The sequence below is a fragment of the Vicugna pacos genome, chromosome 1 (genome assembly GCF_048564905.1).
Source record: "Vicugna pacos chromosome 1, VicPac4, whole genome shotgun sequence".
Classification (NCBI taxonomy): Eukaryota; Metazoa; Chordata; class Mammalia; order Artiodactyla; family Camelidae; genus Vicugna; species Vicugna pacos.
The window spans coordinates 20,806,063-20,831,961 of record NC_132987.1 but is presented as its reverse complement, the minus strand read 5'-3'; the positions used below and the strand labels follow the sequence as shown (position 1 = coordinate 20,831,961).

At 36.3% G+C, this 25,899-nt stretch overlaps 1 protein-coding gene across 3 annotated transcripts in view; it reads left to right on the top strand.

The window, feature by feature from the left end:
- Positions 1-25,899, top strand: part of GK5 (glycerol kinase 5) — a 59,509-nt gene that overhangs the window by 5,833 nt on the left and 27,777 nt on the right. For 2 of the 3 annotated variants that reach the window (XM_006202766.4, XM_072958537.1), the window contains exons 2-9: positions 2,261-2,354; positions 4,013-4,088; positions 14,202-14,295; positions 18,762-18,893; positions 23,939-24,014; positions 24,570-24,631; positions 24,713-24,786; positions 24,994-25,054. In XM_006202766.4, the coding sequence (XP_006202828.1) occupies positions 2,261-2,354; positions 4,013-4,088; positions 14,202-14,295; positions 18,762-18,893; positions 23,939-24,014; positions 24,570-24,631; positions 24,713-24,786; positions 24,994-25,054 (669 nt within the window). The remainder of the gene's footprint in view (positions 1-2,260; positions 2,355-4,012; positions 4,089-14,201; positions 14,296-18,761; positions 18,894-23,938; positions 24,015-24,569; positions 24,632-24,712; positions 24,787-24,993; positions 25,055-25,899) is intronic. The other variant, XM_072958544.1, reaches the window with a different exon arrangement.

The window sequence follows — 25,899 nt, the reverse complement described above, 5'->3', positions numbered from 1 at the left end:
TGCTGGATCTGGCCATGTAATGCTTTGGACTTATCCTGTTAGGAGATTTCTAAGCTTCTTGAATATATAGATTTTAAGTATTTCACTGAACTTGGGAATTTTTAGCACTATTACTTCCTTGAAGTACTTTTTTTCTACACTGAACTCTTTGTTTTCCTCTTTGGAGCCAATAATGACATAAATATTAGACCATTTCTTCTTGTCCCACAGATCCCTGAAGCTTTGTTCTTTTTTTCTTTTTGTTGTTCAGATTAGATAATTTCTCTTGATCTGTCTTCAAGCTTATTGACTTTCTTTTGTTATTGCCATTCTACTATTGAACTCATCCAGTATGTTTTTTATTTTAATTATTATATTTTTCTTTTTTAATGGATTTTTTCCAGCTTTATTGAGGTATGGTTGACAGCTAAAAGTTGTATGTATTTAAGGCATATAAATTGATGTTTTATTATACTGATACATTGTGAAATGATTACCATAATCAAGCTAATTAACACGTTCATCTCACATGATTACCATATGTATGTGTGTGTAGTGAGAACACTTGAGAACTACTCTCTTAGCAAATTTCAAGTGTACAATACATTAACTGTAGTCACCACACTGTATATTGAGTCTCTAGACTTTATTCAGTAATGTTATAGCTGAAAGTTTGTATCCTTTGCCCAGTATCTCTCCATTTCCTCCACTCCCCTAATTATTGTATTTTTAAATTCTGAAATTGTCATTTCATTTTTCTTTATGTCTTGTATTTATTTGCTGAGACTTTCTATCTTTCCATTTTTTTGCCTTTACTTCTTGGAGCATTTTAATAATAGCTGCTTTAAAATCTTTAATCAGATATCTGTGTTATGTCAGTGTTGGTATCTGTTATCTGTCCCATGTGAGCTGAGATTTTTCTGGTTCTTCATATACCTTGTAATTTTGGATGGTATCCTGGATATTTTGAATATCATGTTATAAGACTCTGGGACTTGTGTAAAGCCTATGACGAATGTTAGTATTTTTCTTTTAGTAGGTGATAAATACACTTGTGTTCAGGCTACAAGTGATGACCAGCCTTCTGTGAACTTTGGTTTCAATGTTAGTTCTGTTTTCAAAACAGAACAAACAGTAGTGTTTGGATCTTCCCTGTGTAATATTTGCCACCTTGAGGTCAGTCTGGGACCCGGGCAGTGGTCTGTTCCTTAGTTCTGCTCTTAGCGTCTTTGCCGTGTTGATTAGGGTTCTATTCACACACGTGCAGCTTCGAGGTGAGCCTAGGAATTCATCCATGACTTTTTTCTGGAGTAGCTTTAGCAAGGTCTTCCCTCTGAGATCTTCCTGGTACTTTTCAGTTCCCTGAGTCTCCCCATTTGGGTCCTCTTACCGGAAGCTGGAGCTTTCATTATCCCATTCTGCTGGGCACTTCCTATGCTTGGATTTGGGGCTAGGGACCAGGAGCACACAGACAGAAAAAGGCCTTTGGGGGCTCACCTTGGCCCCCTGGGCCCACAGCTCATCTGATTAGAGAGGAAGTGTTCCCTCACTTAGCATTTCAGGTGCTTGTGTTTACTGCTGCAGCCATCACTGTGGGATAGTCCAGATAGAAAAGTGTGGAGGCAAAGGGGGATAAAAAAGAAAGCTGGGGGATTTCTCCCATTCCCTCTGAGTGTTAGCCAGAACTCTCCTGGAGTTTCCACTGTACCCTGATAGCCGCTGCTGGTTTCCAGGCTGCCTTGAGGTCAGGCCACAAGAAAAATGAGACGCTCACCCCCAGTTTAGTTATACTCTAATTACTTATCTTCTTCCCCCGTCGGCCTGCCACCGTATGCTTTGTGCAGTCCATAGAACTGCTCCACGCGTTCTGTCCAGGTCTCCTACCAGTACTCATTGGGAGGGACGGGGTGGCGTGTGCTCACTCCGTCACAGTCTGAACTGGAACTCAGTACTTTATTTGCGAATTTTAACCTTTTTTTTTTTTGAAGTTTGACTTTTTCTTATTACAAAATCAACGCATCTTCATTGTAGAAAGCTTAGAAAGTAAAGATAAAATACAGAAAACTAAAATCTTCTATAAACTTATGAACTAAAGAAAACGTATTTTGGTGTATCATCCTTTTTTATTTCAGATATGTATTTTTTTCCATCTTAACAATAGAAGTGAGTTACGTAATACATAAAATCATGTTTTTATTTATTTTTAACCCAGTCACCTTAAGACCCGGATGCTACTGATTTGATCTAATGCTTTTACTGTATCTTCTCTTTTCCTGCATAGGTAGAGAGTCTTTATCCTCAAACTGGCTGGGTTGAAATTGACCCTGATGTTCTCTGGCTTCAATTTGTTGCTGTAGTAAAAGAATCGGTCAAAGGTAACTGGATTTATAAAATAAAACTAGTCAGTAAAGTCCATTATGTATATATTACGAGTTTTCCTCAGGCGTCTGTAGAATTTTGTGAGTTCCCTAGGTTATAGTTATACATATGGTAGTATTTTATGGGGTCCCAGTTTCCCAGTATTTTGGAGGGACATTTGCAGTTTACAGTGAATCACTTTGTCAGGGGAGGGTAGCAGCTGCTCTGTCCTCTGCTGTAAACCTTTTGAGCTGCGGGACAAGGGCTCACCTTCCTTCTTGGTTCTAGGCTGTAGCTAGTGCCAATTTGATTTCCTGTTATGTATAAAATACCTGAGTGTTATAAACAAAGTTACAGCACACAGTTCCTGCTCGCAGTTTACAGCTGAATTACCTTTGTTGTAAAGTAAGTTTTTGTTGTTTTATTTTTTTTCCTGTGGGCCCTTCTGCTGCAAAATGCCCTCCTGGCCACAGCCATGGTCTGAAATCTTAGCTCTTTAAGAACGTTTTCAATGCAGCCTTCTTAAAGAACATGGCCAATAATGACTTGTAAATGTAAATTCTAAAAGATCTTTTACTTCATTTTTTTCTGATGGAATTGCTTCTCCTTAGGTTTGAAGTATTTCAAAACTTATTTTTAAGAAAAGGTGGCAGGAATACTACATTGAACACCTGTATACTTCCTCATAGATTCGAACATATTTTGCAGTGTTTACCATTCTCTGCAAACGTTTCTTCTTTTTGGCTTGGCCAGTGTGAGAGTTGGTTGTGATGTAATAACCTGTCATCTCTACATACTTCATTATCTCCAAAGAAAATGAGTATTCTACATAAATACAGTGCAATTATTATATAGGAAATTGAATGTTTTCTAATACTTACTCTTCAATATTCCCCTCTGATCTTAGTCATGAATAATTATTTTTTCAATTCACAATCCAACCAAAGATGAGACACTGCACCTAACAGTCAGTGTGTTTAGTCTCCTTTAGTCTAGAGTGTATTCTTCATGACACTGACAGTTTTCAAAGGTGCAGACCAGTTTAATAGACTGTCCTGCATTTGGAGATTGTCTAATTATTTCCTCGTGATAGATTCAACTTAAATATTTTTGGCAGGAGTACTATACCGGGGGGTGAAGTTGTTCCTAATTTGCTCAGTGGGATAAATTGCTTTTTAAAAAGAATATCATGAAAACATTTGAGTTGCTATACACTAGGAAATTTGGACCTCCAAAATGCATGTTTTAATTTGTATTCTAACATCTGTTTATGTGGAAAATAAGATCTGTGCTTCAGTATTTACATATTTTCCCTAAGGACTTTTCCCTTGCTGCCATTAATCAGCTTCTATGATGGCTGATCATTGCGTAAATTAAGATCTAATTTTTTAGTAATGTCAAGAAGAAAATACATGGCTTACTTAAAGTTGTGTTTTTCCCTAACCTGTAAAGCAAAAAGGCCATTTTGTTATTAGAATATGACCTTTTTTCCTTTTAAGAAAAAAAAGTACTACAAAAATTGTCCTAGTGATGCTTTATTAGCTCCAATCGTGTTATTAAAATGCTAAACCCAGTTTGTTTTTCTTAAAATTATGTCGAGTGATTTCCACATTGGTATTATTGTGAAGCAAAACTTCATGAACTTTAAACGTGTTTTACCTGTCTCTGTTTTTAGCTGCAGGAATAGAGATGAATCAAATTGTTGGTCTTGGAATTTCAACACAGAGAGCAACTTTTATTACGTGGAACAAGTAAGTGCATTGTGCAATTAAGAACTCTAGTGCAGGGTTCATATCACAGCGAACGTATTGCTGTGAACCCTGTTTGGGGATTTTAAATTTGTGACTTAAGAACAGTTTTGCTTGGTTAAGAGGGTGAAAGTGGGCCTACTTTCTGGCTTACTGAATATGCTCCCTGCGTGTCATCTGGGCTTCACTTACACAGGATAATAGTGAAAAGACTGTTGCTGTCATTAAATTTTCCATTCCTTTTGTTTGGTGTCAGTTTTTCAAATAAGCCTGGATTGAAGATCTACAAAATTAACTTATACCTAAAAAGATTCAGGAGAACCTAGCAAATTTCAGAAACACAGGATTGTAATTATGATTTATATTTTCAATCTACTGCAAATTTAATATTTAAGTACCTGTAACAAATGAGATGTGTATAGAGGTGTATGGATTAAACACAACTATAGTACCATAATGGCTACTGTATAGTGAATACCTGTGATAATTTAGATTCCATTATCCTTACAAAGCTGTTATTTAGGTGTTATGTCTACTTTTACAGAGAAAGAAACTGAGGCTCAGAGAAATAAGTAAGTTGTTCAAGGTCACTCAGTTAATAAATAGAACCAAGATTCCAGATTATCTTTTTGAGCCCAAAGCACATGCTCTTTCCACTACCTCTATATTGCCTTCAACATGTGTTTCTTATCTTAAAAACAATAACACCAAAAACGCTATAAATTTTTTCTTTGTTACAAAGCACTGGACTCCAAAGAGCAGCTGGAGCCTGGGGCAGTTGAGAAGAGAAGTGGTAAATGTAGAGGGTAGGGATAAGTTTAAGAAATATAATCAAGGTGAATTCACAAGGACTTGGCCTTTAGTTCAGTGATGGGCAAGAGGAAGAAGTTTAAACTTTCCATATTTGCCTGGATGGGATCAAGATGGTGAAATAGGAAGACCCTGAGCTCACCTCCCCCAACACACACATCAAAATGGCAACTACATATAAAGCAACTCTCTCTGAGGACGACTTGAAGAATGTCGGAACAGCTCTTCTACAGCCAAGGTTGTACAGAAAGAACCATATGGAGTCTGGTAGCAGGTAGAGCTCGGAAGTACAAATACGACCAGAAAACAAGTAACAAAATGGCAATAAGTACATACCTATTAATAATCACTTTTACTGTAAATAGACTAAATGCTCCATCAAAAACCATAGAGAGTCTGATTGGATTGAAAAACAGAACACAGCTATATGTTATGTACAAGAGACTCACTTTGGAGTTAAAGACACATGCACCCTGAAAGTGAGGGGATGGAAAAAGATATTCTATGCAAAGAGAAATGAAAACCTGGGGTAGCAGTACTCATATCGCACAAAATAGACTTTAGGACAAAATCTATAACAAAAGACAAAGGAGGGCATTAATAATGATAAAAAGATCAATCCAAGAGGAAGATATTAGACTTGTTAATGTATACGCACCCAATACAGGAGCACCTAAATATATAAAGTACTAAAGTACTTTCCAAAATGCATGGGGCACAGCAAAAACAGTGCTATGTGGGAAGTTTGTGGTGATAGAAGCTTACCTTAGGAAATAAGAAAAATCTCCAACAACCTCACTTTCCATCTAAAGGAATTAGAAAAAGAAGAACAAAGCACAAAGTCAACAGAAGGGGAAAAATAATGATCAGAGTGGAAATAAATAAAAATAAAATAGAGGGCCCCCCCCCCAGAAAATCAATAGAAAAGATCATTGAAACCAGGAGCTAGTTTTTTGAAAAGATAAACAAAATTGATAAAGTTTAGCCAGGCTCTAAGAAAAAAAAGAGAGACTGTTCAAATCTTTTAAATTAGAAATGGAAAAAGTTACAACCCATATCCATCAGTAATCAAAAAATTCCCAACAAACGAAATTCTAGGACTAGATAACTTCACAGGGGAGTTCTACCAGACGTTTAAAGAAGAGTTAATACCTGTCCTTCTCAAACTGTTTCAAAAAATTGAAGTGGAGAGAACAGTACCCAAATCATTCTTTGAGGCTAGCATTACTGTGATATCAAAACCAGATAAAGACACTACAAAAAAAATTACAGGCCAGTATCTCTGATGAAATAGATGCAAGAATCCTCAACAAAATACTAGCAAACTGAATTCAACAATACACAAAAAGGGTCATACATCATGATGAAGTGGAATTTATTCCAGGGATGCAAGGATGTTTCAATATCTACAAATCAGTTAATCAATTAATATGATATATCACATCAGCACCAAGGATAAAAACCTACAATCATCTCAATAGATGCAGAAATTTTTTTTTCAAAATTCAGTATCCATTTATGATAAAAATTCTCAACAAAGTTGCTACAGAAGGAACATACCTCAAAATAATAAGGCCATATGACAGAGCTACAAGTAACATATTCAATGGTGGAAAAAGGCATTTCCTCTAAGATCAGGAACAAGACAAGGATACCCACTCTTGCCACTTCTATTTAATACAGTATTGGAAGTCCTAGACACAGCAGACAAGAAAAAGAAATAAATGCATTCAACTGGAAGGGAAGAAGTAAAACTGTCACTGTTTGCAGATAACATGATACCAGATATGGAAAATGCTAAAGATTCCACCAAAAAAAATCCTGCTAGAACTAATATGAATTCTGCAAAGTTATAGGACACAAGATTAATATACAGAAATCTGTTACATTTCTATACACTAATAATGAAACTGTTGGAAAGAGAAATGAATCCCATTTACAGACATATAAAAAAGAATAAAATATCTAGGAATAAATTTAACAAAGGTGGTGAAAGAGCTGTGCTCTGTAAACTATAAGACACTGATGAAGAAAACTGAAGACACTATAAATAAATGGAAAGATATCCCATGTTCATAAATTGGAAGAATTAATTTTTTTAATTGTCCTCACTACCCAAAGCAGTCTACAGATTTAATGCAATCCCTATCAAAATACTCATGACATTCTCCACAGAATTAGAATAAATAGTCTTAAAATTTCTATGGAACCACAAAAGACCCTGAATAGCCAAAGCAGTCTTGAGAAAAAAGAATAAAGATGGAGGTATCATGCTCCCTGACTTCAGACTATGCTACAAAGCTATAGTAATCAAAATAGTGTGGTACTGGCACAAAACTGGACATAGATCAATGGAACAGAATAGAGACCTCAGAAATAAAACCACACACATATGGTCATTTAATCTGTGACAAAGGAGGCAAGAATATACAATAAGAAAAAGACAGACTCTTCAGTAAGTAGTGTTGGGATAATTGGACAGCTAAATGTAAAAGAATGAAATTATTTTTCTCATGCCATATACAAAAATAAACTCAATGAATTAAAGACCTAAATGTAAGACCTGAAATCATAAAAGTAAAAGAAAACATATGGCAGTGAATTCTTTGACATTGGTCTTAGCAATGTTTTTTTTGGATTTGTCTCCTCAGGCAAGGATAACAAAAGCAAAAATAAACAAATGAGACCTAATAAAAATTAAAAGCTTTTACACAGTGAAGGGAACCACCAACAAAATGAGAAAATGACCTACTGAATGGGAGAATATATTTACAAATGATATGTCAGATTAAGGGTTAATATCCAAAATATATAAAGAACTCATACAACTCAATACCAAAATAACAAACAACCCAATTAAAAATTGGGCAGAAGATCTAAATAGACATTTTTCCAAAGAAGACATACAGATGGCCAACAGGTACATGAAAAGATGCTCATTATCACTGATCATCAGGGAAATGCAAATCAAAACCAAAACCACGAGCTATCACCTCACACCTTAGAATGGCTAGTATCAAAAAGACAAAAAGAAAAAACTTGACAAAGATGTGGAGAAAAGGGAACCCTTGTGTACCTTTGGTGGGAATGTAAGTTCCCTATGGAAAACTGTAGGGAAATTGCTCAAAAAATTAAAAATAGAACTACCATGTGATTCAACATTTATCTGAAGAAAATGAAAACACTAATTCAAAAAGATATATCCGCTCCAATGTTTATAGCAGCGTTATGTACAGTAGCCAAGTTGTGAGAACTATCTAAGTGTCCATCAACAGGTGAATGGGTAAAGATGTGGTAGATATGTGTGTGTATTTATATGTATATTTATGTATGTATATATGTACATATACACAATGGATTATTACTCAAAATTGAAAAAGAATAACATTTTGCCATTTGCGACAACATAAGTTGATCCGGAGGGTTATTATACTTGGTGAAATAAGTCAGATAAAGATGGATAGTATATGTGGAATCTAAAAAATAAAACAAATGAAGAAATACAGCAAAACAGATACAGACTCACTGATTCAGAGAACAAACTAGTGGTCACCAGAGGGGAGAGGGCTGGGGGAGGGCCAAAATAGGTGAAGGAGATTGAGAGTTACAAACTACCAGGTGTGAAACAATTAAGTTACAAAGATGCTCTGTACAGTACAAGGAATATAGTCACTATTTTATAGTATCTTTCCATGGAGTACATTCATAAAATATTGAATTACTATGTTGTACACCTGAAACTAATATAATGTAAGTCACTCTACCTCAATTTTTAAAAAGTGAATTAAATAAAAAAAATCAGTTTGCCAGTATTTCTGGCCTTGATATTTGGGAGGTTATGATAGAAATGATAGAGGATATAAGAGGTCAAACGAGTTAGGTGGCGATGAGGGTGGGTAGAAGGGAACATGATAGAGTGTTTGGTTTGGGATGTGTGAATGTGAAGATGTCCCAAAAGCAGTTTGAACATCAGTCTGGTTTAGAATGAGGCACGGCTTGTTTCCTCCAGATAAGAACTCTTTCTCTCAGGGCATAGCGCATCTCAGCTTGACGCCTGCATTTACGATACCCATGTGCCTCTCTCCAACTCTCCACCTAGTGTCTTGGGCACAGCAAGTCTCAAATATTAGCAGATGAAGGAACAACTGAATTAAAGTCATCTGTAGAGATCAAGGTTTCTGAACAGTCACACTGTTGACATTTGGGGCCAGATAATTCTTTGTTCTTGAGATCATTCTGGGAATTGTAGGGTGTTTAACAGCATACCTGACCTCCACCCAGTAGATACCAGTACCCAGTTTGACAACCAAAAATGTCTCCAGCATTGCCAAATGTCCCCTGGGGAGCAGATCACTTCCAGTTGACAACTGTTGACATGGACACAGTCTGGAGGAGTAGGTGTGTTCTCTGGTAGAGATTGTATGGGTAGAAGAGAAGACGACTGAGGATTTGGACAGTGAGTTTCACTCCCCTGCCCGCCCAATTCAAAGGGAATCAGAGAGTGAAGTGCAGGATCAGAATGAATCTAGGAAGTAGATGGTATGGAAATAGGGGAAGGAAAGTGTTCCTAGGGAAACAGCTGGTTGGAAGTGTTGCATTGGATTAGATTTGGAGATTAGGTCATTGGCCAGAGATTGCTTTCATGGGAACCTAGACCCAAGGTCATTCGGAAGGTCACAGCATCAGGAAGCAAAGTTTTTAGGTGGCAGTAGGATCATCCCTCACTTTTAGGAGAAATAGAAGAGTCAGATTCCAAGGCAGTTCACACTTCCCTTACTGGTGCTGCTGTTGTAGAGAGACATTGTTTTCCTAAAACCATTAATTGTGGGTTTTCTTCTTAGTTGCCCTTTTTTGAGATATTTGTGTTCTTTTCATAAATTTTGGAAACTTTGTGGGAACTGAAATACTAGATATTAAAAAGAAAAAATTCCAATCCCCCCACCTCACCCACAAGGCTTCATGTATCTTTTATCTTAAAATAATGGAGTCTCATCTTGCTCCCTGGTTCCAGGTGAGCACTGTGGCATTTGGTGCTGGCAGGTCCTGCCAGCTCCCCGGCAGACAGCTGAGCCGCCGCCCGGGAGTGGGCGCCTCTCCAAGCCAGCAGGGAGGGCTTACCGTCTGCTCCCGCCCCAGCCAGAGCCTCCTCCTCCCACTCATTGGTTTCTCCTCCCGTGTCCATGGTGCACTCTGTTCCTGTGGCCACAGAAATGTTGTTTTCCTTAGAATTGCTATTAGAAGTCTAAAACTTTGAACTTCCTTTTTATTTTTCTCCTCTTTGATTTTTCCCCTTTCAGATGCCAGGAAACTCATTTTTTAACTTTTTCAGTCCTTGAGTTTCTTTCATATTCTTCAGATTAAAATTTTTTTCAATATATTTGCTCAGGTTATGCTTAGCCTGTTTTCTAAAATAATTCTAAAGAGACGTCTCCTCCCTTTTGGTTATTTTAAATTCCTTTTGTTTTGAAAAATCATGAGTTGTTTTCTTTCTTCTGTCACTGTCAGGGAGGTTTCTGCCAACTAACCTCAGGCCAGGGCGTGTGCCAATTAGTAGCATAAACTATGAGTCACTGAACCGGGATTTGCTCCGGAACTGTTTGATGGCTCATCACGAGTAAGGCGTGGTGCTGGTTGCTGAACTGAATATAAAAGTGAGTTAGAGCAGCAGCCCCCAGGAATTTACAGTCTCGTAATACAAGTGTCTGAATTACTCTGTGTTCCCTCAGCACCAAGTATGTCTTTTACCTGATACTTGTGTTAATGGTTCTTACCAATTATTTGTGACACAAAATATATTAGGAGCCACAGAATGGTAGCCTGTGTTGGAGTTGTCTAAGGCAGTTCATTTACCGTCTCGCTATTCCTGCTTTTCCTCCACTTCTCCTTTTATTGTTAAAACAAACGTAAATCACTGCTGAGTGAATGTTGAAACATACACTGTTACTTGAGATCAGCACTACAGATTGTCTTCTGCCACGTTATGAATTAATGATGCCACATTCTTCTTGTGACTTTCTTTCCTCTTTGTTTGTCAGCTACACTAGCCTTTCACATTTCGTGCTTCATCCTGCCTTAGGACCTCTTAACGTAAGGAAATACACTTTATTGGGAATGTTCACCCTCTTGTCTGTTCGTACTTATCCTCCTGAGCTTAGTTCCATGTCACTTCTCAAAGAAGGCTTTCCTGACCTGCCAGACTAGACAGAGTCTCCCTGTTAAATACATTCATGACACCCTGTATTTTTCCTTCATAGAACTTATTCCTGTTGTAAGTAAGCAATTGAGTAATTACTTATCTGTCTGACTTCCCTGGTAGAAAATATATTCATAGGGACAGAGATGCCATGTCTCTGTTCACAGCTGTGTCCGCAACTCCTGGCACAAATTGCTGTACAAATATTTGAAGAACCAGGGGAAAATATAAGATTTAAGTATGTAAGTAGATGCTGATGTAGAATGTCTCCAAAGCATCATGTATCAGTGAATTTGATTTCTGTCAAACACAGTCTGATAGTTCTCACTGGCAGAGCAGCATTTATTCATTATCAAATAAAATACCTCTTTAGCACCTGGGCTGGTTGAACTCACGGTCCCTCAGGAGGCTCATATGAAGACAGCTGTGTGAAGACAGCTAGCTGTGTGAAGACAGACACAGGGAGAACACCATGTGAAGAAGGAAGATTGGAGTAATACATCTGTAAGCCGAGGAATGCCAGAGATTGCTGCAGACAAGCAGAAGCTGAGAAGAGTCAAGGAAGGATTCCCTTACAGGTTTCAGAGGGAGTAGGCCCTGCCAGCATCATGGGGTCTTTTAGTCCCCAAAACTGAGAGACAATAAATTGCTAGTTTTAGCCATCCAATTTGTCATACTTTGTTATCACAACCCAAGAAAACTGATACAATGGTCAGTTGATTTTCAACATGGGAGCCAAGACCACGCAGTGGGGAAAGAACAGCCTTTTCAACAAATGATGCTGAGAAAACTTGGTATCCTCACGCAAGGGAATGAAGTTGGACCCTTAACCATACATTGCATATAAAAATTATCTCAAAAAAAAAGATCAAAGATTAAATTTGAAGGATAATATTATAAAACTATTAGAAGAAAACATAGTGGAAATCTTTATGACTGTATGACTGAATTTTGCAGTGATTTCTTAAATGGCATCAAAAGCACAGCTAACAAAAGAAGAAATAGATAAATGGAACATCAAAACTAAAAACTTTTCTGCATCAAAAAATGCTGTTAAGATATTTTCATCTACTTATGAGTAATTTTTCTTTAATTTTCTTGACTATTGGAACTCTCCAAAGTAGAAAAATCACCCTAAATTTAATCATAAATAATAAGAAATAAAGCTGTGTTGAAATTATTTTGACATAATGTATAATTTGCATTTTAAAAATTTGTCTGAAAAAATGTATAGTCCTTGGTATCTTAAATCTGCAGTTAGATTCCTGAAAACTGACTGCAGTGGTAATATGGAAGATATGTGTCTTGGTATGTCAGGTTTGAAATTTCATTTGAGATTGATAGGAGAACCAGTTCTCTGATTTGTACTGATAATGGTGACTCTTTAGATCACTAAAGGAAAAAGAAGTACCATGGTCATGATGTAAGTGAATGCTGTGATTCCCATTAATAAAAGTTAAAAAAACAGGGGAAAAAAAGGACACTAATGAGTGAAAAGGAAACTCACAAAATGAGGGAAAATGTTTACAAATCATATATTTGATAAAGAATTAACATCCGGAATATATAAATAACTCCTGTAGTTCAACAATAACAAAAAACCTAAACCCAATTCATATGTGGACAGAGGGCTTAAATAATATTCAGATGGTCAATAAGCACGTGAAAAGATGCTCAATATCATTAGTCATTGGAGAAATGCAAGTCAAAACCATCATGAGCTCCCACTTCACACCCATCAGGATGGCTGTAATTTTTAAAGTGGAAAATAACAAGTGTTGGTGAGGATGTGGAAAAATCGGAACTCACATACTGGTTGTCGGAATGTCGGATGGTGCAGCCTTTGTGGAAAGCATTTGGGCAGTTCCTCAGAAACTAAGCATAGAGTACCACATGGCCCCGCAAGTCCAATCCTAGGCATGTACCAGAGGAACTGAAAACAGGGACTCGAACAGATACTTGTACAGCAGTGTTTACAGAGGCATTATTCGCAGTAGCCAGAAGTTGGAAAGAGCCAGGGGTTTAGAAATACTAGTGATGGTTACACAACATTAATGCCACAGAATTGTGCACTTAAAAATGGTTGCAATGGTGAATTTTATATTACGTCTCTTTTACCGCAATTTAAAAAAGAGAGAGTGTCGAGGGATAACGAGTGTATGAAGGCAACTTATTAAAGTGATAGACCATGGTATTCAGGAGCATGAGCCCAGGAGGGGTTGGTAGGAAGGAAGGGAGTGTTTGAGGGGTTAAAGGTTGCAGTGAGTTTGAAGGGAAGGTATTTGGGGAGTAAGATGGAGAGAACTGAAGTAATAGCAAGATATGTTGACCGATATCCTACAATGTTAGGATTTCAGTGGTAGCATGTTTCTAGGTGACAGAGTTGAGGATGTGACCGTGCGTGTGGACTGCTTGAGAAGAGTGGGAAATGATGGTCTCGGGATCCGAACGTGGTTGAAGTTGCGCAGGAGGAGGCCTGGAGGTAGCTCAGAAGGCAGGCGTGTGCTAGATGGTGAAGGTGAGTGGGTGTCAGTGGTTGATTTACAGGAGCTTCAAAGGAAAAAGGATTTCTTTCCACTCATTTTCTTAGTTTTGTGCTCTTATTGTAGCACTGACCCAGAGTTTGTTGAATTTCTTCTTAGACAAATTTCTAAGGCTACCAGTGGCTAAAGCAGCGCGCAAGTTGAGATGCAGAACTGCTCTAGCCACATTCCAGCTCTTTTGGACGGACGTGTTTGATCTGATTGTGTGTGTCAGGATCAGTACTGTGACTGGGAGGAGTGTCAGCTCCTTTTTCTTGCTTTTAAAAGTGTATAAACAAGTCTTTAAATGCTTTTCGTTACTTTCGTTTTGTTTTTGGAAGTGTATACATTTTAGTGCTTCAAAGTATCTTTCTGGATAGAATCTGATCTGCAATTTCATACTATATATCATATCATAATTGTTGTAGGGTGTATTCAGTTTATAAAATCAAAGAGAAGGAGTCGTTCAGAAAGCCCCATCTAGTTAAGTCATACTTTGAAATAATTTTGTTTTCTTTCATGACACATTTATGATACAGTATAGTCTCTGATTTTTATTGGGTCTCAAAATACTGTTTCCATCTTTCTTAGGAAAACGGGAAATCATTTCCACAACTTCATTAGTTGGCAAGATCTCAGAGCTATTGAACTTGTAAAATCTTGGAATAGTTCTCTTTTAATGAAGGTAATCTTTTTCTTATGTTCTGTGATTTGGATGTTACTGTTTTTTCCTGTAAATATCCTCTAACTGTAGGCTTACTCGTATAATCTACCACTGATGTTTTAGGACTTTAAGAAGAGAATACACCCATGCACGCTCCCCACACCAGTGAGACATATTCAGTCACCCAGAAGTGTGTTTGGCGGATTGAAGTGCTTAACAATCGCACTTCAGGAAGTCCTGAGGAGGTTTGGGGTGGACCAGAGGTTCACTTATGAATGAGAATTTGTTTCCATTCTCGGAGGAATGGAAGAAAATACACATTCTATCCAGAGGAGAAACAGAAGTGTGCAAATTTCATCATCTTTTGTTATAAAAGTGGAGAAAGGATAGCAGACTGCCACTCCCTCTCAGCATGACGCCTGGCACGTAGTAAGCCAGTGATGATGGTGGTGCTGGTGACGGGGACAGCAGCAGCATCTCGTTCCTAAGTGTGAGATCACTGAGTCAGAGGGTAAGACAGTTTGCCAGCCCCTCACATGTGGTAAAACCTGCACCATTTGCTCTTATAATCAGTACTGCGTATTGATTATTTTAATGCTTCTAATGCCACACAGTTAAATGCCTTCTCAGCTAGGGGTCCCCTACCAGATGGTGCATGGGGGAGTGTCTGGAACATGCGTTTTGCTTAGTAAGTCTTTGGAGACATTAATTTTACATGAAAACAATCATGAACATGTTATAGACTGTGACAGTAATGCATGAGTGAAACAAATTTGCCATACTCTCACCCACATTGATTTTTTTAATTTTAATACATAAAAATGGACCTTTAATAATTTGTGAGGCTGGATCCTGAGAGATGCTGTTTACAGGGAAGACAGAGTCATTAAGGGAGTTGAAAGTGGTTATAAGGAAGTGGGAACTTTTTTTTTTTTGGAAATGGGAACTTTGAATGGTATAATTTACAATTATACTATATACCATGTGTGGTTTTATACTTTCATACATAATTCTAGTTTTTAATAGATCAATCCAGCAGATGTTCCTTAAGTTAGTCAGTGATAACTTACAACTTTTATCCCTTTGAAAATAAATTGTGATGGTGGAAACAATTCTTTCTGCAGTATAAGCCCCAAATCTCAAATCATGATGTAAAACTGACTTTAAGCCCAAAACTGAACCTTCAAAGCACTTGTTCTACTTGATATCAAACACGTGTATGATGTAAGTTTTGCCCTCTCTTAGGAGAAAAATGCACACAAACAGACTCTTAGAGGTTAGCACACACAGTACCAGAGCCCGTCCTGCCAGTGATGGAACCCCATCCTGTAGTCAGTCATCCTTTTCCAGATGCTTACGGTCTATTGATGGGGGCCCTTAGGAATGTTTAGGGAGTGTGTGTCAGAGCTGCACAGCAGCCGGCCATTTGCACCAGCGAGCCCCAGGCAGAGTGGTGAAGCATTGAGGCATGCTGGCAGTCTCCTGGCACACTTGTTCCCTGCCAGTCCCCCCAGGCACCCAGCTTCCTCTGACTGCTGTTCTGATTCTTGCCTAATGGTTGCTAAGGCTTCTCTTTGCTTTTAGCATAAAAATTCTAACTCCTTACCATGGTTTGACACCATCTGCAGCTCTGACCCCTTCTTGGATCCTTTTCTCCCTGAAGCTGCTAAAGATTAGGCTCCAGCCTTGCCAGCACTCAAGCCCTTTCTCACCTGAAGGCCTGGTACCTGCATGGGGCTCTGTCTGCCATCAGGCCTGCATCTTTCTCACCCCTCGGGCCTGGCTCCCACGGCACCTCCTCTGTGGGAGCCTTTCTCTGCCATCTTATTTAAAGTAGCCCCGCCCCATCCAGTCTCTGTTACTGTCCTTTATTTCTTTCACAGCACTCATCAAATTTCAGATTCTGAGACCAACATTTTTAATTGAAATTTTAATTGAGATCATTGTAGATTCACATGCAGCTGTAAGAAATAATACAGCAATCCCTCCTGCCCTTTGCAGTTTCTCCCAGTGGTAACTACAGCAGAAGTCAGTGTTGACATGAATATTTTATTAATTATTGTGAATAGGTTTTATTCGGATTCCCCCAGTTTTACTTATACTCATTTCTTTTTTGCATGTTTGTGTGTGTGTTAGTTTCTATACAGTTTTTGTTTTTCCCTTTGTTCATGTATCCATCACCACAGTCAAGGGGCTGAACAGGTCCAGGACTACAGGGATCCCTCATGTTGCTCTTTTATAACCATAGCCACCTCTCTCCTGTGTACTTCACCACCCTCTCCCGTCCGGTGCTTCTTGCAACCACTAATCTGTCCTCCATTGCAAATCCTTCTCATTTCAGAAATGTTATATCTGTGGAATCACACAGCACAAAACCTTTTAGCATCTGCTTTTTTCAATCAGTATAATTCTCTGGAGAGTCCAAGTTGTTACATGTATCAGTGGCTTGTTTTCTCTTTATTGCTAGGTTGTATTCAGTGGTACAGGTGTACCACCTGTTGAAGGACATCTGTGCTAATAATTCCAGTTTTGGGGCTGTTACAAATAAAGCTGTTATGGACATCTGTGTACAGATGTGAGCATAAGTTTTCAAGTCTCTGGAACAAATACCCTGAGAGTACAATTGCTAGGTCATACGGTAATTGCATGTTTTATTTTTATAAGAAACTGACATGCTTTTTTTCCAGAGAGGCTGTGCCATTTGCATTCCCACCAGCAATGTATAAGACATATATTTTTTCCAGCTTTGAAAAGGATGATTTTCTAACCAGGATGAATTTTTAATTACCAGGATTTCTTTGTTTGTTTTGTTTTGGGGGTTTTTGTTTTTTCTTTTTTGGTCATTTTAACCATAAATTATATCTTAATGTTATGTCGTAATTAAACTGGCAGGATTTTTTTCTTATTTGGTGGTACATTAGATAGTGGTTTATTTTACAACCAGTTTGTCTTCTTAGGTTATCTCATTTATTGATTTGATTACTTATTTGTCTGTTTCTTCCCACTAGAATGTGAATTTCAAGAAGGTAGGGATTCTGCCTCTATTGTTAATTCTGTCTTCCCAGGCCTGGCACAGGCATTGGTACATAGAAGGTACTCAATAAATATTTGTTAAATATATGAACAAATGGGTTCATTGTTCATATGTTGACTAAAAATGCAGGTGTTAGAACTCTTAAGACTTTTGGTGTGCCCCTCCCAGCCCCACAAGTTGTCTGCATTCTACAGAAGATCCCTGAAGGGTCCTAAGTTTTTATAGAGAAGAGTATAGTTGCTTATGGAGGAAGAACTCATTTCAGTTTGAAGTGTTTCTTGACATATAGCACATCAGGCTTCTGGGTAGTCACTTTAAGTACTTTTTAAAAGTCTTTTATTTCATAGTAATATAAAATATAAGGAAGTGCAAAAGTTTTGAGTACTGAATGAGGTGAACAGGAAGTTAAAAGGGTGCAGACTTTCAGTTATATGATGATAAAGTCTGAGGATCTCATGTGTAATATGGTGACTGTAGTTGATAATACTATATTGTATAACTGAAATTTGCTAAGAGAGTAGAACTTAAATGTTCTCACCCAAAAGGAAAAAAAAAAAGGTGGGAAAAAAATTAAAGTGAGGCTCATTGTTCAAGAAAAAAAAGACAAAACTGAAATGTAGAGAGAACTGAGTCTACACATTTCTTGATTGATGTGTTATGCTAAAAGTGAAAGGAAAACAAATTTGTATTACTATTTTAAATAAATAAACCAAAATCTTTCAATTTATTTTGGAGAGGGATGGGAATAACAGAAAAAAATGCAAGAAGTGGATAAATTCTCTGTAAATGAATGTTTTGAAAAAAATCAATTTCAGAAGTTGAATTCTACATCTTCATCCTTGTAGTTAGGTGACAGGGTGAAGGTTTTTTTTTCGGTTGTTGTTGCTTTTTTTTTTTAAGTTTTTTTTTTTTTTGTATGTCTTACCTTAAAACTCAATGCTGATTTTCTGTGTAAGTTTATTTTTTTCAATTAAAGATTTTGCATACTAAGAAGTAAATTTAAAACTATATGTTTCATCTTTAAATATAAGCAGTATTAAATAAAATCATTCATCTCAAATTTTAAGTATGTAATGTGTAGGGAAACTTCCCTTCTGGCTTAATACTAACTTGATTAAAATATATTTCTGATAGAAAAATAGCCTTCTCCCTTGACTGTCTCCCTTTACTTCTGTAGTTAAAAATAGGTAAAGGGGTAGAAAATATTTATTTTAAAAAAACTTTTATAAGTACTTGAGCTCTCGTGTTTGCTAAAGAAGCTCATAGTAGATGTGTTACATTTCATATATTAGAATGTAAATTGTCCGCTTAGGGTAATACTGCTTTACTTGGTTTCTTTAAGTGCTGAGAACACTCTGCAAGTAGTTAAATAAATTGTTTGTTACTGGGTTTGTTTGCAAGTGTATGGAATTAATATATTAAATGCATTTTCCTAAAAATTTTTTTAAAATAGCTCATTCACAGTTCCTGCCGAGTGCTGCACTTTTTCACTAGGAGTAAACGATTTCTAGCAGCCAGTTTGTTCACTTTCACAACCCAGCATGTTTCTTTGAGACTGGCCTGGATTTTGCAAAACCTGACTGAGGTAAGGGAAGATTGTGTGTGTCTGAATCTAGATTATGGGGCTGAAAAAAAAAATTGAAGGAATCAGGTAGCAGTTTGATTATCTCAGGGAAAATTAACTGCCCACCACATTGAGATAGAAAACACAGAATCTTTACTCTGTTTTTTTTAACCTTTTTATTGTGAGTCATAGCACATATAGAAAAGCGAACAAAACAAAACTACCATTCAGTGATATTTTGTGGAGCAAACATCTGTGTAAGACTACTTGAATCAAGAACTACAACACTGTGACACTATGTATTGCATTTTATTTCCACTTTTATGGTTTATGTGTTTATTCCTCAACACTGTACTTTAGCTTTCTTTGCCTGAATATATTAAAACTTTATATAGGTGGAATTATACAGTGCTTCCTCTTTTGTGTCTGACTCCTTTTGCTTAACATTATATTTGTGACATATGCCCAAATTGTGTGTAAATTAATTTCCTTATATTTTCATTGCTCTTCAGTACATGATTTTACCATAGTTTATCCTTTTATACTTCCTGTTCATGTACATCTGAGTTGTTTCAGTTTGGGGCCATTATGAATAATGCTATATAAATGCATTTCTGCTATATCTATACATGAGAATGGAATTTTTAGGCATGAATGTGTATATATTTTCACCTTTAATAGATAATGGCAAACTTTTTTTTTTTTTACAGTTTTTGATCATTTATATACCCATCATCAGTGAATGAGAGAACTTGTAGCTTCATTTATCATCATAATGGTTATTATCAGTCTTCCTAATTTTAGCCATTTTGGTGGATAGGTAGTAATATCTCATTGTGTTTTAGACTGGATGAAAAAATCAAACTATATGCTGTCTTATAGGAGACATGCTTCAGATTAGAAAATATAAATTAGTTAAAGGTAAATGGATGGAAAAGATATATCATAGAAACCATAAATTAAGTGGCTATGCTAATATCAGACAAAATAGACTTTAAAACAACAAAAAATATTACTAAAGAGGGGCATTTTATAATAAGTCAATCCGTCAGAAATATATAATAATTATAAGAACGTAATTGCAGGAAGCAAAAACTGACAGAACTGAATGGGAAATTCAACAGTGCTAGTTGGAGACTTCAGTTACCCACTTTCAATAACGGATAGAACGACTAGACAGGAGATCAACAATGAAATAGAAAACTTGAACAACAGTGTAATGTTTTCAGGGAAATTCAGATCAAGACCATATTACATATAGAGACTATAATAAAACAAACCTAACTTTCTACCTTAAGACACTGGGAAAAGATGAACAAACTAAACCCAAAGCAAGCAGAAAAGAAATATAAAGACTGACTGAAAATTACTGAAATAGAGAATAGAAAAATAGTTGAAAAAAATCAACAAAACCAAAAGTTAGTTTGAAAAGATTAGCTAGACTGACAAGTGAGGGGAAAAAGAGAAGACTCAAAATAACTAAAATTCTGAATAAAAGAACTTTAATTCAACCTCACAGAAGTAAAAAACATTAGGCAATATGATGAACAAGTATAGGCCAACAAATTAGATAACTTAGGTAAAATGGAAAATTTCCTATAAATACACAACCTACTCAAACTGACTCAAGAAGATACAGACAAACTGAATGCATCTTTCGTTGATTAAAAAAATTAGTACACTTTAACTTCAGAGGAGTTTTAGGTTTACAGAAACATGGAGCAGAAAGTACAATTCCCATATTCTACCCTCAACGCAGTTTTCCTATTATTATCTTGCATTAATATGCTACATATGTTACACCTGATGAATCAATATTGACACATTATTAATAAGTATTGTTAATATAATGTGACTGTGATTACAGTATTATACACAATAGTTTCACTGCCTAAAAATCTCTTGCACTTCACTTACTAGCATTCCTCTCCTCTTACTCCTGAACCTCTGGCAACCACTGATTTTTTTTTTTCACTGTCTATAGTTTTTCCTTTTCCAGGATGTCATATAGTTGGAATTGTACAGAATGTAGCCTTTTCATACTGCCTTCTTTCACTTAACAGTGTGCATTAAAGTTTCCTCCATGTCATTTTGTAGCTTGATAGCTCATTTCTTTTTTTGTTTTAATCACTGATTAGTATTTTTTTAATAGGAACATACATATATTCATTTTCATTTTCTTTTTCACCATAAGTTAACTACAAGATATTGAATATAGTTCCCTGTGCTATACAGTATAAACTTATTGTGTATCATGTATATATTAGTATCTACAGTTATGAATAAAGCTGTGGTAAACATTTGTGTGCAGGTTTTTGTATGAATATAAATTTTCAGCTCATTTGGGTAAATCCTTTTGTATGTAATTGCTGGATCATACAGTCAGACTATATTTAGCTTTGTACAAAACTGCCAAGTTGTCTTCCAAAGTGGTTGTACTATTTTGCATTCCTACCAACAATTAATGGGAATTGCTTCACATCCTGGCTAATATTTGATGTCAGTATTTTAGATTTTAGTCATTCTAATAGGTGTGAAGTAGTATCTCATTGGTTTAATTTGCAATTCCCTGATAACGTATGATATAGAAATATGACTTTATTTCTATGTCTTTTTCTTTGCATTGGCAAGGACCTCCAGATATATTGACTGGAAGGGATAACTACAAACATTTTTTTCTCATTCCTAATCTTGGAATAAAAGCTTTCAGCATTTTACTATTTAGTATGAACTTGTAGTAGGTTTTCTTTAGATATCCTTTATCAAATTGAGGACATTCTCTACTTTTCCTAGTTTGCTGGCTTTTTATGAGTGGATGTTGACTTTATCCGACACATTTTCTGTACCGATTATCTAGGTATGACAGCCTACTTGGGTTGTAGGACATCTTAAGTTCATTGCTTGCTATCTTTTGTTGATTTGAAAAATTTCTCAGCCATTATCTTCAAATGTAATTTCTGCTCCATTCCCCTTATTTTCTTTCATTTTGAAAGTCTGATTACATGTATGTTAAATCTTCTAACTCAATCTTTTTTGTGTCTCACTCTGTCTTACATATTTTCCATTCTTTGGTTTCTATGGACTTTATTCTGGATTTTTTTTCTAACCTGTCTTCCAAATCTATTATAATCTCTTCATTTGTGTCTTATGTGCTATTATTAAAACCCATCCACTAAGTTCTTAATTTTTTAGTTCTAGAATTTTTTTTCTTCTTCATGTAATTAGCATTGTATTTTAAAAGTCCATGATGATTCATTCTGATATCCGTAACCCTTGTGGACTGTCTCTTCTTTTTTTGTTGTTTTTTCACGATGGGCTCTTATTTCCTCACATGTGTGGTTATTAAATTTTTTTAAAAATTTTAAACCACTTTATTGAGGTATAACTATTGCCATACAAAATGCTGTGCACATTTAATGTATACAACTTTATGAGTTTGGTGAACCTGGTTACTTATTTGTATGTGTGTATGTATCTGTATGAATTAGACATTGTATTTGTGAAACTGTGTGTAGAAATTATGAGAACCTTAATATATACCTTGATATATATATTAATATATACCAAGATATATATATCTTGCTCTGGATAGGATTTATGTATGTTTCTTACATTCTTCTAGGCACCAGGATTATCTAAATCCTGTTTAATGACTGAGATGATTCAAAGCTGAGTTGCAGTTCCTGTAAGAGCCCGTCCTTCTAGCTTACCCTCTTCTAGGGTATAGCCATTTGGAATCCTCACCCAGTGTGAGGAGGATTGCCCTTGGTCCTCCTGCCTTAGAAAGCCCTGGTGTCTACAATGTGTCCCCTTAGCTTCACAAGAGGGCCTGACTTTCAAGTAGGTTCTGAAAGAACAAGTGAACTACTACCTGGCAGCATTGTTGCTACTTGCTGAAATATGGATTAACCTTTGTTTAATCTGGAACAAATTTTAGAATCATAATTTCTAAATTTAAGGAGAGTTTGAAATAATAATATTGCTTTAAGTACTCTATATTTAAGTGGTGTAACACTTGGCATCTTTAAAATACTTGCTCTAAGTCATCTACAAATGACCTGTTTTTGAAACTCATGTCATCTGTTTTCATTTTATTGATCCTTTCTACTATTAAAATATAATTTATCCTTAAATGTCTCCATTTGCTGAACTTTTTACCTCATTTATATAACAAGCTTTTTTTTTTTTAACATCTGCTATTCATATAGCAGGATCCCTGCTAGGTGTTGGAGTTATAAGTGCAATCTAGTTCCTGCTCTTAACGAGCTTACGGAAGTAAAGATGCTTTGAGAGAATGACTGTATGGAAGATACCCATAGGGGGCTGGGTTGGGTGTATCCAGGAAATGCTAGTCTTGAAGGATAAATAAGAGTGGGAGAGATGATAAAGTATGATTTAGGGAATTGTTTTCCTATAAGTTAATATTCCTTTACAAGCATTTCAATTTCTCTATTAGGTAGTTTAAAGAAGTTCTCATTCTTTTGTTTCCTTTGGGATATTTTTCTGCAATATGCCAGATAGTAACATTTTAGGCTTTGAAGGTCATGAGGATTCTGTCATAAATACTCTTTGTCATTTTAGCATGAAAGTAGTGATAAGTAATACATAAAGAAATGTGTGTTTGTGTTTCAATAACCCTTTACTTAAGGGCATAGAAATTTAAATTTTATATACTCTTCATGTATAACAAAGTATTCTTTTTCCTTTCTTTTTTCTTTTGACCGTTATAAAATTTAAAACGTTGGTGTTGGATTTGACCTGTGAGCCATAGTCTGCCATCCTCTGTTTTAAACTTTTTATATTTAGACATATTTTTATCTAAACTAAAAAATTGATACACTTCATTTTTTTCATCACAAAAGTGAACATGCTTGGTGTAAAACTAAAGCCTTTCATCCCTTGTAGTAATTGTATAGAACCGTTTGGGGTAAATTCTAGAAATTATTTCCTTATGTATGTATTAATTTTTATTTAAAAATGGGATTGTATTGTATTTAGTGGTTGACACGTAATCACGCACTTAATTTAGCCTTTTTGAACTGAATTTGTGCTGTTGTGTTTTCAAGGTGCAAAAGGCGATTGAAGAGGACAACTGCTGCTTTGGGACTGTTGACACCTGGTTGTTACATAAGCTCACGAAAGGTAAGGATGGTGTGATAGATCTGTCTCAAGTAACTGGAACTTAACTGATAGAAATGATTCATGTAAAAAAAGTGGAAGTCTTAAACTCTTCCCCCCCGCCCCACACCCCCTTATCCCAGACATACTGTTTTTTGGTACCCTAGTAACTTCATGTTGTAGTAAAGCTGGATTAATTTCAGATTTGTTGAAGAGAAAGGTGATTTTAAAGTTGCGATGAAACCTCCAATATAAAACTGAGGAACAGTCTTAAATTCAAGAGTGGTTAGACTTGAGTTCAATTCCAAGCCTGCCACTTTGGGTGATCACATTGCTTCTCTGAGCCCCTTTCCTCGTCTTTAAACTGGGAATCATGGTGTGACACTGGACATGAAAGTTCTTCTGTAAAGTATTAAAGTTCAGAAAGATTAAGTGGGAAATTGCTTTGGAGACTTGGCACTGGAAATACACATTTTGGAATGAATTTGAGGGCAGTCAAAGGGTCAAGATTATAAACTAGGGACAGGCGTTGACTTACGCTACCTGATAACAAACAGATCATTTCCAATGTAAATTTAGGTTCTGAATTTGCCACGGATTTTTCAAATGCCAGTACAACTGGACTTTTTGACCCATATGAGGTAAATTTTGTTTTCTTTCTTTTTGAATCACCAATTTTATGTAATTTAGCTTGGATTCTGATGCCATGTTTTTCTGCTCAGATGTGTTGGAGCAAGTTCATCACCTCCCTGCTTTCCATCCCGCTCTCTCTCCTGCCTCCTGTGAGGGATACGAGGTAAAAATAAAAATCAGATATAGAAACCAACAAAACTGTCCCTGAATTCACTTTGTCTTTGTGGGGACAAGCATTTTATCACATTTGTGAAATGCCTATGTATGTGTTCATTATGTAACTTTTTGGCCTATGCTGAAAACAGTTTGCTGAACTTTAGGATTATATTTCTAGAGCTATAACTTACTTTTTCATTGATTTTATTTGAAGCTACAATTTTGGATCAGTGGATGAAGAGGTATTTGGTGTGCCTATACCAATAGTGGCCTTGGTAAGTAGAAGACTTGAGGTTTTCTCCTTGTACAGTGTAAACTAAATGCATAGATTTAAGGATCACGAAAGATCCTTGCAGAATGAAGTTAAAGTTTTTTTCTTTTTCTTTTTTTTCAAGTTAAAGGGCCCTGGATAGAATCAGAAGCATTCTCTATATTCTGGAAAGGGGACCACTGGGCCAGTCTTCTATTGTGGACATACTTTATAACCTTTTCTGAATTCTCTATATATTGTTTTTCAGAAAACTACATTAAATTTTTTTAAAATGTTGTATTCTGAATAGTGCATGGTTTATACTTGAGACAAAAGACAGTGATAGGGCCAGTGCTTAGTTTATATTTGATATAGTGTAATGATAAACTGTGATGGGGCAATTAAAGTCAAGAAGAAATATATTTTGAGAGGGGAGGATGTAGCTTAAGTGGTAGAGCACATGCTTAGCATACACAGGGTTCTGGATTCAACTCCCAGTACCTCCTATGAAAAAATAAATACATAAACCCAATCCCCCCCGCAGCCAAGAAAAAAAAAAGAAGAAATGTATTTGCATTATATAAAATCCTTAGTCAGCATTTACTTAGCCAGTAGAGAATCTGTGGGAGAGTAAAAAATTTGCTGTTTCTAGTTTTTTGAGGTTCCTTTCTTGATTAGACTTCTGTCTAGCTGAATGAGAGAGTTGGAACTTGGAGAATCCCAAGGATTCTACCACCTGATTGAGAGGCTGAATAGAAACTCAGACCTTGCCTTTGATTTCCTGTAAGAGGTGTAGAGCATCTGTCTCTAGATAGATGATCAACCACGGTAGGTGGAGAAGTCACGTGAGGGGAGAGGAATTTAATTACC